Below are 15,390 nucleotides of genomic sequence, written 5' to 3' on the forward strand. Positions count from 1 at the left end.
GTACGCAGAAGGGCGATGACGAGGACCCCCTCCCCCTGGATTACAATCCTTAGGTAGCTCCAGTTACCGGCTGCATTAGCGGCGGGAAGGTTCGATGCCTGAGGTAGTAGTGGCTGCAGCTGTCATGAAATGTTAAAAGGCGATACCGCGCAGCGAATGGAGCCGTTGTCACAACGGAATTGGGCTCATCTAATTTAAATGTCTGTGCCCGGACTGTGAATCATCGGGCGCTGGCGTGAGCCGTTTTGTCACCGGCAAGGACTGCGCGCGCAGGATTCCGTATTATAGCTGTATCTTGTTTGGGGGGGGGGGGGGGGGTGATTGGACAGGAGGAAGGAGAGGGCTGGTTTGTACACCATACCTGCTCCAAAACTGTATAGACGGCCGTTTCAGCCAATGACTGATTATTTTAGAATTGTAAAGACCACAGCTATAGCCGCTTCCTCCCCCTCCTCTAAAGAGGAAGCGCAAACTGACGCCATAGTACCTTTCTGGCTTTGAGAGTTGACAACTCTCAGAGGGGTAGAAAAAAGGACCCGTACTCTACACGGCAGCATCGACGTAGAGCATCGCCTTATATTTAGAAAATTGTTCTCCGATAGCCTCCCACTCTGCCGCCGCCGTCGCTCGTGGTGGACGGCGTGCATGTTTTTTGGGAGCGGTGGAATGTGTAAATTCATGTGTATGTGGCAAGGTATACTGCATTTGGCTTTAGAGGTGGGAGTGAGTAACAACTTTATTAATCGAAGGGGCAGTTAGCCTTATACTGAGAGTGTCGAGTATGCATCTTCCGGTTTGTGTCTTGGAGAGCCGGGCATATTGTGAGGTTAATTGAGCGCAAGGAATTAATTCGCTTAAGGTGTTGAGGGTGCCTGTTTCTATGAGCCGCAGCGTAGACGCGAACTATTGGGATGGCAGCTGCAGAATCGCCCTTTTTCTTCTCTTCTTCACTTCACCTACCCCCCCCCCTTCTCTAATCCTCCTCTTCCTGTAAATATTTCTCCTCAACGCAGGCAAGTCCTAATCATATCACGCGGGGTTGCCCTAAGCACCCCATTCCACGTCCCTTCATAAACCTAATTAGACAGTGAGGAGCAACGCTCCAAACCCGACATCCAGGAGGCCATCGTGGGTTGTGGTGAAATGGTTGCAGAGGACTACCGTGCGCAGAAACTGTCAATCTCAGTCCCTCTGAACCTTTCTTTTCAAAAGTATATATGAAGCTTTTACCACCACCACGCTGCCTCAGGTGCTGTGCATGCATGCTGCCAAAATGTTCCACGTGTAAACAATGACCGCGCATAAATGAGCTTCCCAATTTAAATTCAAAACTTGAAAGCAAGGGAAGTCTGAAAACCCAGACGAACGAAAAAAATCCCCGCCTCCATAGACCCTCAGCCAAAAGGGAAAGACACGCCTTTGAGTCCAGTGGGTTTTCCAGCGCATTTGAGCATCCGAACTCCTGTTCGACTTGAGCGAAATTAGTTTAGTACATGTGGCCGCATTTCTTGGAAATACGTCTTTTGTCAGTGAATACGGTGTTCGGAGAGAGAGAGAGAGAGAAATATATGAAAAGGAAGACGCAGGGAGGTTAACCTGGTAGTAATAACTGGTTTGCTACCCTGCACAGGGGTGGGGAAATAGGGGTAGGAAAGAGGACAGAGAGAGAGATGAAATAAAACAAAACAAAAAAATGCATTCATGCACACACATGCAGGATGTTCCTATCGGAGCCGTTCTGACAGACCGGTTGAACGCATGAAGCGCAGCAGCGCCTGCACAGTCTTCTTTTGTGACGTTAGGTCCTGTCGGTGGCGCAGGATTCTTTCTTCCGAAAGGGTTCGGTCATCCAATTTATCAAGCGTGCTGCAAAGCGACTGTCTCTGCGACGGTGTTTGGAGGTTAACGCCATGATAAGCTCAGAGGCATGCCTTCAGCGCCATCGACGACTTGTTAGAGGCAGAGTGATCTCGACGACTGCCTTTAGGCGCTGCATCCGTATTGTGTTTCTGAGTGCTAGTTTCATTACCGGCTTCCACGCATTAAGCTTAACTGCGAGTTGCTCTAGTGTCGACTCCTTTTAGAACAAATAAATGTTCTTAAGGTGAGGCTGACGCCCATTTGTGGCGTTGGCTTTTCCTCTAGCACGACACTACTGCTCGTAATGTTGTCAGCAACAACAATGATCGAGGAAAAAACTACACGAATGCACATTGGCATATAGTCAAAGTCTCAGCACTGCAATCTAAATGTTCGCACAACGGCAACGTTCATGCAACAGAGGAATGCACACGATATTTGGGACTTGACACAATTGTGCATAAGGAAACTGTTCACATAGCATACAATCGGGCCCTTGATAATAAACTCTCTCTTGAGTACCGCACTCTAAGCAAAACAGACATGTATCTAGACACAAACGCCACATAAGCAACAAAGTACAATAAATACGTACCCAATAAGATCTGCTATATTAAAGGAGTAGTAAGGATTGCGAGTATAATTGTTGTCTGATTTAGCACCGTTTTGATACTTCAGCTTCAGCCAAGAATTGTACTATTGGGGTTGGAACGATATGTTGCAACTGTTGAACTTATCCTATGTAGCAAAAGATGGCCATCGGCTCAAAATTATTCCTAGTGATAGCGGCCGTGAGTCCTTAAATCCTGTAGCTTTATCAAAAGCCTCTTACGGGAAGCGTCATATTTGTTGCAGTGTTGAAGAAAGCGCTGTGTCTCGTAGAGCCCCATCTCATCAGCATGTGTCTGTCAGTTTTTCGTTCCTTATCCGGGAAGCGTTTACTATACGATGTAGGCTACCTAACCGAAGCATGGGAGTTACTGCTTCAACAGATCGGCGGATGTGTTTATGAAATTGCATGTCACAGTCCACATTACATAACTGAAAGTTCTGCGCATCACTTACGAACCTAGTTTCTTGCACAACGGAACGCGTAATTTGTCTAAAAAACATCGCACATCACTGGCCGCTAAAGGTGACCATGACAATTCATTTTCTTGACAAGCTCTGCGTGCCATGTCATCTACATTCCTAATCGGAACAGTTGCAAGTCCAGAATGTAAAGTTCATGATTGCAGAGGAAAAACTGCGCACATGCTTTGCGAGTGTCCTTACTTCAGTGCGCACATAAAAGCACTCTGCATCACTCTCGACAAGCTACCCAACCGCGACATTAAGAAAAACACAGTTCTTGAAACATGGTCCCAGCTGAGGTCAGCCCAAGTTGCCCAAATTGCTGTTGCGTGCGCGTGCGTGCGTGTGCTTGTCTTTTTGAAGCATGTCTGGACTGATTGAAAAAGTGTAGTTGTTGTCAGTTGATTTCATTTCGCTTGTGCATAAATCTTTTCATCATATCTTCTCATGCATTCTCTTCATTTTTTCTCTCAAGCGGAGTAACCAGCCAGACAGTTAATATAGTTAACCTGTCTGCCGCTTATCTTTTACTTTTCTTTCTGGTTTCGAATTCCATGCATATTCTAGAACATTTGTTCGGGACATGACACGGTGAACATAAAACAATGACTGCATATCCTAATTCTGCTTATTGAACACTACTTGCATGCTTGTCAGTTTGTGCGCAATTTATGATGTCCTTCTGGCCCTAGCTTTCTTTTAATTAGCTTTATTTTTACTCTGAATACTCTTAATTGGGATTTCGTGATAGCCGGCCATAAAGGTGGCCGCCTATCTATTTTGTTTCATTCAATAAAGCGAAATAAAATTGAGAAATGCCAGAATGTCAGCGCCGTTTGGAGTGTTGAGAGTTTTGCGAACGAGCCACATGACCGGCAGCGTGCTGCCCTCGTAAATTCTGTCATTCCGACTCCTTCTTCACAACGCTTAACAATACCCTAGGCCGCGCCACGAAATCGTGCATTCTACAATGATATCAACAACGCTACAGTCGAATTGTGCTACCAAGCTACGAGTGCTATAGATAACAGGAAGGCTGAGTGCCTATTGTGCACGAAGTGCGTTAAGAAAACCACTAGAAAAACGAGGTCACAAGACCTCGCGTTGAGGACAGGTAAGTTACGAAGGTGACCCCGTAAAGTTCGATGCTCCATTACTTTCTTTATGCTTTGGTTCCGTTGTGTCAGAGTTTTACGACTCCAATGACATATGAATGACATCGACGTGCATATACAGAACCAATAATTGCATTGGTAGCCAGAGAGCATTGTAGCCAGAGCATTGGTAGCCAGAGAAAACACGATGGCGTATATCATTACTACCGCGCTAAGGTGGGTTGTAGTCTTTTACATAAGACTCAATGTTATCGTTTTTTGCGGAAAACTTTACGAAAACGTGTAACATGCCTAATTATGTCGGAAAATATAGCCTGCGCCTATGCTGTACGGCAACAGAACGAATGAAATGCAGAATACTGGTCGGATGGTATTTTGGCGGGAAAGTACGCTTCCCACAAAAAGGAACTGCAGGGTGTTACTCTCGCGCTTTTTCCCAACTAACACAGGCTAAGTAGATACAAAAATTGGGAGACGCTTAAGCTTCGTCTTTAAGAAATGAACGCGGTAGCGTTACCCAGCCCCAGCCTCATCGTGCTCTGTTTCGCTTGTCATTATGTTCAGTCGCCCGGTCTCACACATACGCACACGCACACACACTCGACATACCTATAGTAAAGGTAAATGTTGCAGCCCTCTTCAAGAGCACTTTTATGACAACACTGTACCCACTACGCGTGTGTAAGAGAATGCGCGCACTAATGTGTATGCCCTTTGTAATGAATGTAATGCATTAAACCAGCAGCAATTACGCGCGTGATACCTTTTCGAAGTTGCGATGCACCCACAACGTGTTCGTAAGGGAATACGCGCAGTAATGTGCTGCCTTTTGTAATGGGTGGTTGGCTTCAAACCGCCAACTCGTTATGTAGTTCACATGGTGTGACGCCCGATGGCAATATGCGCTTGTGCCCCGTTTTACTGCGATATTACATCTCGTACTGTGACACCTGTACACAGGACGCGTATGTTTGTGAAGCATTAAAGTTAATTTCAGTGCAGCTCCAAGCAATGGAGTGGCTCTGTGCTAGAACACCTTCTTGCCACGCAGACGGCCTGCGTTCTATTCTCACACGAACCTTTTTTATTATTTATTTTATACAAGATGATAATTTTTCGCTCACAACCAACGACGCCGACACCGACGCTGACACCGACGCCGATGCCGACCCCGGAATTTCTGGGGAACGAGCTCTTTAACGCTATGGCATTAAAAAGAAAGTTAAGAGCGGGGAAAAGGTGTGGAGGTAGGGATACGGACCATGAGTACGGGACCAACAGTGTTGTGTTGCAGTTGCCCTTCGTAAGCCGAATAACATTTCTGCTATCTTTGCTTAGCTTAATTTTTAGCTAAATTAGACTAGCAAGGTTATTTGGTTAAATTAACAGGCATTCGTATCATCGTGCTTACGAGGTTGTCAAAATAGCGGAAAGCTGGGCTATTGGGTAAGACAGTTGTGCGACTAGGAGCAGAACGTAATACGGAAGGAGTGCGAAAAAGGAAAGACTCTAGTTGCCAAAACATGCATCGTATTTGAGAATACCTTTAAAACATTTCACGTCTCTCTATCATGTCGCACTGTTAAGCTCGGTGCCGAAAGTTTGATTCCCGGCCACGGCGGCTGCATTTCGGTGTGGGCGAAACAGAGTAACGCCCGTGTACTAAGACTTAGGTGCACGTTAAAGAACCCCAGGTTGTCAAAATCAATGCGGAATAGCCCACAACGGCGTGACTCATAATCACATGGGCTCGTTTCTTTGTTGATACAACCTTAATGAAAACCAACAAATAATGAAGCCAATGAAGGTATAGCGTATGCGTCCTCTATGCCTTCCTTGGCTGCATTGTAATCACATAGTGGTTTCAGCACGTAAAACGCCAGAAAGTATTATTGGCATTATAGGTCCCTACATTCATCCAAGTACTTTGTTCTTGTTTGAAAGTCGGGCCACGAATCTTGAAGAGACCCGCCACGGTGTTCTAGTGGTTAAGGTACTCGACTGCTGACCCAAAGGTTGCGGGATCGAATCTCGGCCGCGGCGGCTGCGTTTTTGATGGAGACGAGAATGCTCGAGGCCCGTGTGCTTAGGTGCACGATAGAGAACCCCAGCTGGTCGAAATTTGCGGAGCGCTCCACTACGGCGTCTCTCATAATCATATCGTGGTTTTGGGACGGTAAACCCCAAGAATTATTATATTACGAGTCTTGAAGAAAGATGTCAAGTGAGCGCGCGCACCCAAGTGGCTCGCGTGCTTGACAGCAGCCCTCTCGAGAGGGCTTGCAAACAACTAACTCTACTCAATGGCAGACCTAACAGTCAAGAACTGATACGGTGGTCGTTTCGTAGCAGCTGCGTGACGCTGTACGTTAAGTAGCTCAAAGCCAATCTGCTTACGGCTAAGATGAGGAATGAAAATGAAAAAAAAAACTTCTCTAATGTTTGTTTTTTGTTTATCCTTCTACACCATGGCACATATCCAATTTGGGGGATTGGCCAAGAACTCGTTGCATAACATATGGAAGATAATTTGAAAAATGAAGAATGATGAAAAAAAAAGATAAATAAAACGAAAAATGGAATAGTAGATAACGTACGAAACAAATACTGTATTGACAGTGCGATTGCCCTGGTAGACCAGACTACCGTATTAACCTGGTCAGAATAACTTCGAATAGATTTGTGGCGACGCAGTGCGCACAAACCGGCGGTCGCCACAAATGTGGGATGCGCCCTTCTATCGACACGGCATCCCACAGATTTGTTAGATTTGAACGCTTTTTTTTAATTACTAAACAAATATTTGTTGGATTCAGAATTAAAATGGTGTACGTTTCGTAGCTTGAATAAAATTGCACACCGCATCGAAGGCATTCCTGTGGCAATAACCTAAGCCTGAGGCACCGAAGCTAAGTACAATTTCTGTCGTTAAGTTTAAGCCTAACTCTGAAAGCGGAGTGATGAGAAGACACTTCCTGATAAGTGAATATCTGCGACACGACAAAAAATAATGCTCGATATTTTCTATTTATTCGCAGACATGATAAAGGGCGATATCGTCAGACCAGCTCTGTGTAAGTATAAGTTTAAGGGGGGAACACGGCATCGAAATCTGGTGATGGTAACTTCTGATTGTCGAGATTGACTCCACTGAGACTTCCATGGGAATTTAAGGTGCTGATATTCCGTCCACGTGGTTATCGACTCCATTCTATCTGTGCGAATTGCTACTTTTCTATATCTGGTTGCTGTTATATATTCTATTACCGTAAGTACCTTAATTATTGGGTCATGCAGCGATGCTCGCGTTAAGGAATCGGCCATTTCATTTAATTTGAACCGAGAGTGACCTATTGACTGCTGCTGCTTCATCATCACCGTGCCAATTTTATGTAGCGCTAAAACGAGCCATTTAGTAGCATTAGTTGTTACTTCGAAAAAAACTTTGTTTTGTTTCTTCGAAAAAAACGCGTAGCCACGCGTTCCGCATTCTTTGAATAGCAAAAAAAAAAATGCAGCGAGAATGTTGCGAGCTCCAACATTTTGAGAATTGCGGTTTTCTTTAGGACGGGCATATGTGACCTTCGAGCTTATGCACTTATGGAAGTATTTTTTACTAAAATAATTAATTCATGCAGCTTGCGCAATGACACTACTCACAAACATTTTCAGATGTACAGGTGGGTCAGTTCGTTAGCCAGGACGAGATATGGCAGCGCTTGTGTTTTGTGTATTCTTCAGTGTTGTCCATGTTTCGATGTTCGTTGCCACATCCCATCTTAAGGAAACACCATCGGGGCCATCCTCGTATCTCAAAGTTGCCTTTTTTTTAAAGTAGCTTGGCCCACATTAGCTGGGACATCGGGCAGAATAGGCAAGCATGCATAATTCGGAGAGAAAGATGCCTGGCACCTATTCAGTAATCCGAAGGTTAGCGCTAGAGGTGTGCACGGGCTCCGGGTAGCCCGAAAGCCCGAGCCCGACCCGGCCCGCGGGCCGGGCTCGGGCGGGCCGACGTATTTTCACCTCGGGTCCGGGCCGGGCTCGGGCTACTTGGAGTTTTAGCGGGCCGGGCTCGGGCCCCGCGCAAAGCCCGACTCAAGTCCGAAATATAGAGAATGAGCGGGAATTGTTTTCCAGCACGCATACAGCGCCTTTTCCGCGACCGCCCTTTACCGCTTTTCCTTTCCAATGCAGTTGTTCAGCGAGTGCAGCGACAGGGGTGAGAATGTAGCAGTTACAAAAGATGAGCTCTCCGATGATCTCTCTATGGAATCGTCCTCCTGTCCAACTGAAGTTTTAATATCATGAAAAAAAAAAACAAGCAGCAGAGATATCCCAAGCTTGCCAGGCTGGTAAAAAAATATATTAGCAATTCCGGCGACGAGTGCAAGCAGCGAACGTAACTTCAGTTCGGCGGGCTACATTATGCGAAAGCGCCGCACTTCGTTGAAGCCGGAATCGTTGGACTGCTTGCTGTCTTTGCACGACAGTTTGTAATCTGTGTAATAGAGAATGTTCGTCGTGTGTCGTTTGATCATATTTGATATGCTCAATAAAATGCCAAGTTACCGGAAAACGATGTTTTGTTTTCGCGGCGAACCTTCAAAAAGCCGGGCCGGGCCGGGCCCGGGATTGTGTTTTCGTACGTCGGGTCGGGCCGGGCGGGCTCGCAGCCCTTTGTCGTCGGGCTCGGGCAGGCCTTCGACAAAGTCAGCGGGCCTGGGCCGGGCTCAGAAATACGGCCCGTGCACAGCTCTAGTTAGCGCGTCGCTGAAAAAAAGGAGTCATGCAAACCTTGAGGAAATTGTCTTTCTTCCGAACGCCGCCAGGAAATCCTCCCCCGATGTCGAGGACCGTCATTGCAAAGCCAATCTCTATGCCAATGTCGAAAACAGCCCTGGCGTCAGCGATTGTCAGTGCGAATATCTCGGGGTGCTTGTAAGCGCAGCCGACATGAAATCTGCGAGCAACACGAAGCAAGGCGACGTGAAGCCCGCGAGAAAAAGCCGTGAAATTCAGAGCACTTGCCTTTGTTAGCAACTGCACGCTCAATTAAAATTTAGAATGACATAAAATTGTTATCATATAGCATGCATTAGCAACAACAGATGGCGGAACGTCCTCAGATAATACATTGCAAAGCTTGTACCCTTCCGTCGGCACCTAAGAACGCTTCTAAGCAACCTGCATGCGTATGCGTCAGGAATCATTCTCTCCACCCAAACCCCATCGTTTTTCTTTCTTGGGCATTTGGTGATTTACTATTTTTTTGCTAGCAGAGCTAAGGAAAGAGACAGAACAAAAAAAAACGGCATACCACGTGCCAAGGAGCGATGATTGTCATTCTAACAAAAGTCAGCGCAAGGGTGGGTTCGTATGTTCTCGCGGTCGATTCGACGTTGCACAAGAGCATGTTCACTGTCAGTAGTGTCACGCGCAAGTACTGGTCGGTATTTTCAACTTCGTAATACACGATGATTATCTGGTGCATTTTAAGTGCTTCCTGCGTTGTACCATGTGGGCCAAAGGGGGAAGAGGGAGGCTCAAAATGAAGGGAAATCGTCCAGCAATGTCGCTAGTAGCAACGTGCCGATACGGGGACTTGTCTTCGTCGGGCGAAAGGGCTATTGAGGACTGTACCACGTGGGCTACAAGAGATTAAAAACTGGGTTACAGCGTGTGCTGAAGAAAATAAATTAAAAACTACCCTGCCATGCGTAATCAGTGTAATCAAATCTAATTGTGCCAGTGTACGTTATTTAAATGATTCTTTCGACTTCAGTCATCTCCATTTCAGTTTTGGATGATGTGACATGCCGGAAATGTGGAATGTGTTTTTAAGGTTTAAACAACGGCAGGCAAAGTGCGTTGGTGTGTCACATTTTGTTTGTGCATCTCGTTTGGAGCTGTTTCGGCAACCACGAGCGAGAAACGTTTCCGCCAGCCTTTCGTTGTATATGTATACGACTTAGACAGCGCTTCGAGGAAATGCGCGTGCGGAATGTATGGATAGCTCATCGAATGATGTCCTACATGTCGCTTTCTGAAGCATTCAAATGCGTGAAATATACTTACGACACGCCAACGACATTCATTTCCATGTCCCGAGCCACAGAGAGAATTTGTCTTGCTTCCCGGAATGGAATCCCATATTTGGCATTCATGGACTGTTGTACACCGTATTCATTTCCAGCTATACGGAGCAGCAACCTGGATATCACACGAAACAACTTAATTTTATGCTCCGAAGCATCTCCACACTTGATCGCTCAGAGTGATCGACTGAAAGCATTTTATTTTTACAGGTAGGAATAATACACTCATGTCCATTCAGGTGGCCAACATGTGCAAAAGCAATGTTGGTGTTAAAGTTGTGAAAGCCTATTAGGAACGAAAGCCAATTAAAGAAAACAAAACGTCACAGTTTCGCCTCAAGGGCGAATAAATGAATGCGACAGCAAGAAATTGGAATGCCACAGGAAGAACGGCAAGCAGCTAGGAACTTGCTGCGCGCTCAGTCAGTCGACCACGCCATTTAGGGACTATACACGCGCTATCCGCAAACCCGCTCCGCACGTGGCGGGACACCTGCCGCCCGCAAAGGGAGGAGGAAAAACCGGAAAGACGCCAATCGTCGCACACGGGGTACCGGTTTTTCCTCCTCCGTTTGCGGGCGGCAGGTGACCCGCCACGTGCGGAGCGGGTGTGCGGATAGCGCGTGTATAGTCCCTTATGTCAAAGTATACAAGTCGGAGGCGCACATGCCAACTCCGGCGAAACACTAGAGAGTTTTAGAATTGGGGACCCAAGACATTTGCGAGCCGCCAGGGCGCATGCGCAGAAAGCAAGCCACTCGGACTCTCGCGCTCGCGTTGACCCAAGAACTTGTAGAGTCCTCCTTTGGGCGGCGAAGAAAATCAGAGAGCGCGCGACCTCAACAGAAGAAAATAAAGACGGCGCTTGGCAGTGGCACGTGAATTCACGGGTCGCGTTCCCTGCTGGCGTCGATTCTGGTCACTAAAATAAAACTTCGTTTGGGTCTAGTTGGTACATATTCTTGAGGCTAAAATTACAGCGCAAACGCACTTCTTTGTCCTTCTTACTTCTTCATTGCTTCTTTGTCCCTGCACCCATCTGAATATGATTTCATGTCCTCGCGTATCTAATACATTATCATCATTGTTACACGTTTGGTTTAGAACTATTCTTGTGTGCGCATGTGCGGTAAGCTTGCCTTGGGCTTATGTATGCATTGGCGTTTGAAAGAATAAATCAATTGTTAGTCAGCGCTTGCGTCGTACGTTCCTTTTCTTCGTGGGTGTCTTGTGTGTTTGCGCTGTAATTTTAGCCTCTGGATTCTGGTCACGGTGTAAGATATATACCGTGATTCTGGTTCAGCCGTCTCGTTCTTTCCCTCCTGTGGCATAAGCCTAAAAGAGCCAAAGCATTCCCACTAGCTCGCGCCACGGGACGCTCTTCTTTTTCCCTGGCCGACTGGCCACGAGTGGCGCGGCGCTTCAACCCCAAAATGAAAAACTAGCGTGGGTTGCCTGCGATACGACTAAAACGCAGCACGGGCAACGATGCAGCATGGCCCGCATCTCGCATAATTTTAATTTCTCCACGTGTGGCGTCCCGTGCGTTTCACCCAACGACGCGTGTGTTTGTATTCTGCCGTTAGTACCCTGCAAAACGAATGACGCATGGCTTAGTTACCTAATGCAGCGCGCTGCGGAACGAGGGGTCGCAGGTTCGAATCACCGGCCGCGCGCTGCGCAAGTTTTTTATATTCAACTATTTTTATTTGTGGCTTTTATGTACATATACATATACATGACATGACATGACGGCGACGGCGACGGCAAAAATCCGCCGAGAGTGTCCATGTAATTGCTATCGCAATAATACGTCCTGCGCGGAGATGAGCGCGCACGGACTTGACAATTCGTTCACGGGTGCCGTGGTTGCGTTTTGATTGTCTTGCGAGAGCCGTCGTACAGGACTTTGCGTTAATCTCGACTATCGGAGTTTCTTTAGTAAGCACTCAAAGCTCTGCACACGAGCATTTTTGTATTCCGCACTATAGCATTGAGGCCTCCACAATACTCAAATTCAACCATCTGACCTTGCGCTGCAGGTCGTTATTTCTCGTGTGTTTGTCCCTTAGAGCTCTCTGATATGCACTCCCTTAATCTACAGTATACTCACCTCTCAATGTTTGAGAAAGTTATGCAATCAGTAATTTAGTATTTATATTACCGAACGGCTACACTAGAGCTGTACATACGATCATGAATATGCATAAATAAACATATTCGAGCATAGTGTAACGTTTTTATTCACTTCCAAAACACTTCCCTTCCTTGCGAGGTCGCATCTGTCGTAACGCTATACTGAACGACAGGCTTAGGTAGACGAAATATGGAGAAAGTGACATCCTCGAAAGTGATCTAGTGAATACGACAGCAGAATTCCCTTAACGCCAAAATAATAAAGCCAGGCAGGCATACAAGCATACGCACAGCCAATCAAAGAAACATGAAGTGCCACCATGGTGGCCCTCAGTAAACCTTGTTTCTGGGACCGCAATGAAAGCCGTAGTCAACAAGCGTCTAGACATGCCAGCCAAAAGGGCTTTCTTGTATCGTTTCTCCTCAGTGCAATAAATGAAGCATTTGCCGCCGAAGAATACGGAGGGAGGCAGCAATAGCAGTTGATAAAGAATAAGTACAGTCAACGAAGTATAGCACCGAGCCAGTAAATTAGAGCATTACAAACCTCGCGTTTGGGTCTTCAATTTTTTCTAACTCTTCCGCTGAATCAAAAGTCATGAGGGTGACGCCTCTTTGTTGCGCGAAGCTCAGGTGAGAGGTGCACTTCACGGTGTTGGCGTACACGATGCGACTGGGAGTGACGCCCATGTCGAACACGGACATCATTTCAGCCTGCACGAAAACGTTCGCTCAAGTTGCTTGCGCACTTAACAACATGTATAGAAGGGTTCACTGTTAAAGGGAACAGTTGCGTGAAGGGCCTGTACAGACTTTGATCTCTGGCAATCGCACAGTGGCCTATAATTGCAGCCGATAACCTGTGGTTGACAGTTCTGACTCCTTTCAGCACACATGTGCAATGCGCGGACACCGTTTGCACAACTACTTGCAGTTAGGGAGCAACATGAGAGTATTCCCGTCATCGGTGATCGTATATACTGTGCATGTAGTCATGCATATTTCGCCGTCTTTGAATTCAACATACGGGGTAAGGGGAGGTAAATCACAGAGAGAGAGAGAGAGTGAGAGAGAGACTCTTCATTAGAAAAACAGAGATTTTTGCCGGCGTCTGTATACCTAGGCATGCTACTCTGTGTAGGGATGGGGAACGGGATTGACAGACTAAAGAAGAGAGGGAAGGAAATAATAATAATAAAAAGAAAGAATATAAAAAATGAAATGCGCAAGTGAACCTGATAGAAATATTTACAACGAGTGTGTCAGGTAAGTGAAGCCTTTGCTGTATGAAATAATCATGCAATCATCAAAGCTTTCCGACTAGGCCAATTTTTGACAGGTAATTAAACAGGGACTGTAAAACCCGTCGCTGTTTAGAAGGGCCGTGCACTGGGCCTGATATGTTGTGCAACGTTAAGTGATCGTGACAAATCATGCCCATTTGTCTCTCAAACAATGCTCTCTCATCGCGGTACGCGGAGCATTCAAGTAATATGTGCTCCACTGTCTCTATGCTGCCACAGTTATCACAGCAGGGACTAGTGGTGCGCCCTATGCGGTACAAATAACTGCTCGTGTATGCCACGTTCAGTCGAAGCGAGCGTGGCATACACGAACAGCGTCTCAAGTTGGCGAGAGAAATTGGAGGAAGTCTCTATAGCAGGGATGATAGGGGCTCACGAGGTGGGGGGTCTATATAGAGGCGTGGTGTTTAAGTCGCCACCTCTTCTGAAGTATTATTCTGAAAAATCATTACTTGCTACGCGCAGTGGAATAATATTTAGCTTGCATCTACACGGCAGCATAGCCTGGTGATCATGAACGCTTTCAGAAGTGCTGATGTGATCCTTAAACGGATAAATAAAAAAACACACTGTTTCGCTTTACACTTTCAGACGCCACCTGTGAAGAACTGTCTGTAAGTGCGTCAACTTTCCACAAGATTATTTCAAGGCACTCGATTTTCTGCTGCAACAAAAATATTGTCATAATGCTTTGATTTAGGCATGTTATAGTAACCAATCCTAATTAATTCATAATTAAATATATATTTATCCTCAAGTCCTTCATGTTCTGCTTTTGCATAAATAGAACCAACTGGCAGGCTAGAAATATAGTGCGAATTCGTTTGTGGTTGTGTTTATTTCGGGCAGAGACAAATTTGACTTTTGACGTGGCAAAGTTATAATATGCAACAGTACACTGCCAAATGAAGTCAAGTGAGGACAAGGTGGTTATTATACAGGAGGCTAAGTTAATCGAACCCGTGTGACTCGTGCTCTTTCTGAGCCACTAGTCGAGACAACTAGGAAAAATAAGTGACGTACACAATTGTGTACAAAGCACCTCAAAGGGTTAAGGGCGAAGCAATGAATGTGAGGGCAACAAATTGTAATGTTATACGAAGTAAGACAAGCAACTAAATCGGTTGGATCCGATCTCGCCTAACTCGACAAAACGCTGGTTTAGGGGATTATGACCGCTCCAGGGACCGAAGCGGTTTTCGTGCTGTTAGTTCTCTAAATGCGAAGTAAGCGTTGAGAGTACAGCAAGTTTACGAGCCGTCTCCTGATGCCTGTCGAGATAGCGCGCGCGCCAGCGACCGCGACGCAGCCCCCCTCCCCTCCCCTCCCCTCCCCTCCCCTGGCGTCTCTTCATGCTCCCTAAGAAAGACGGGTGGGGCGTTTCCTCCCCGCTTAATGAGCAATCAACGGCAGGCGTCGCACGCGGGGTGATGTTATCACATGTGCCCTCCGTGCGAAGGAGACGGCCGGCTCGTTTCATCTCCGCTTCAGCCGCACTCGTCGCCAGCCCTCGCGATCTTTTACTCGCGTGTAGAAGATACGATGCGCTGGGTGATGTTGTCAGTTTGGACTTTATACGGAAAATGACGGTGACGGCGAGGGCAACGGCAGCAAACCGTTGAGAGTGTCAATATAATTGCTATCGCAATAGAACAAAATCAGTGGCAAAAAGAACAACAGAACATGTTTTCTGGTCATTGTAGCTCATGACATCATAACGCACCATACTCGCTCGACGTTGGTGCCTAATATATCGTAACGTAACGTTGTATTTTTTTCTTTTGCCCTTCTCTAAAGCCGAAA

The 15,390-nt window shown here is 46.4% G+C and overlaps 1 protein-coding gene across 2 annotated transcripts in view; it reads right to left on the reverse strand.

Annotated features, from left to right (window-relative positions):
- The window catches only part of LOC119403617 (ornithine decarboxylase), a 71,363-nt gene that overhangs the window by 23,986 nt on the left and 31,987 nt on the right, over positions 1-15,390 (reverse strand). For both annotated transcript variants that reach the window (XM_037670541.2, XM_049418135.1), the window contains 3 exons: positions 12,831-12,997; positions 10,128-10,262; positions 8,847-9,012 (listed from right to left, as the gene is read on the reverse strand). In XM_037670541.2, the coding sequence (XP_037526469.1) occupies positions 8,847-9,012; positions 10,128-10,262; positions 12,831-12,997 (468 nt within the window). The remainder of the gene's footprint in view (positions 1-8,846; positions 9,013-10,127; positions 10,263-12,830; positions 12,998-15,390) is intronic.

This window comes from Rhipicephalus sanguineus, chromosome 1, assembly GCF_013339695.2.
Source record: "Rhipicephalus sanguineus isolate Rsan-2018 chromosome 1, BIME_Rsan_1.4, whole genome shotgun sequence".
In the NCBI taxonomy this organism is placed as follows: Eukaryota; Metazoa; Arthropoda; class Arachnida; order Ixodida; family Ixodidae; genus Rhipicephalus; species Rhipicephalus sanguineus.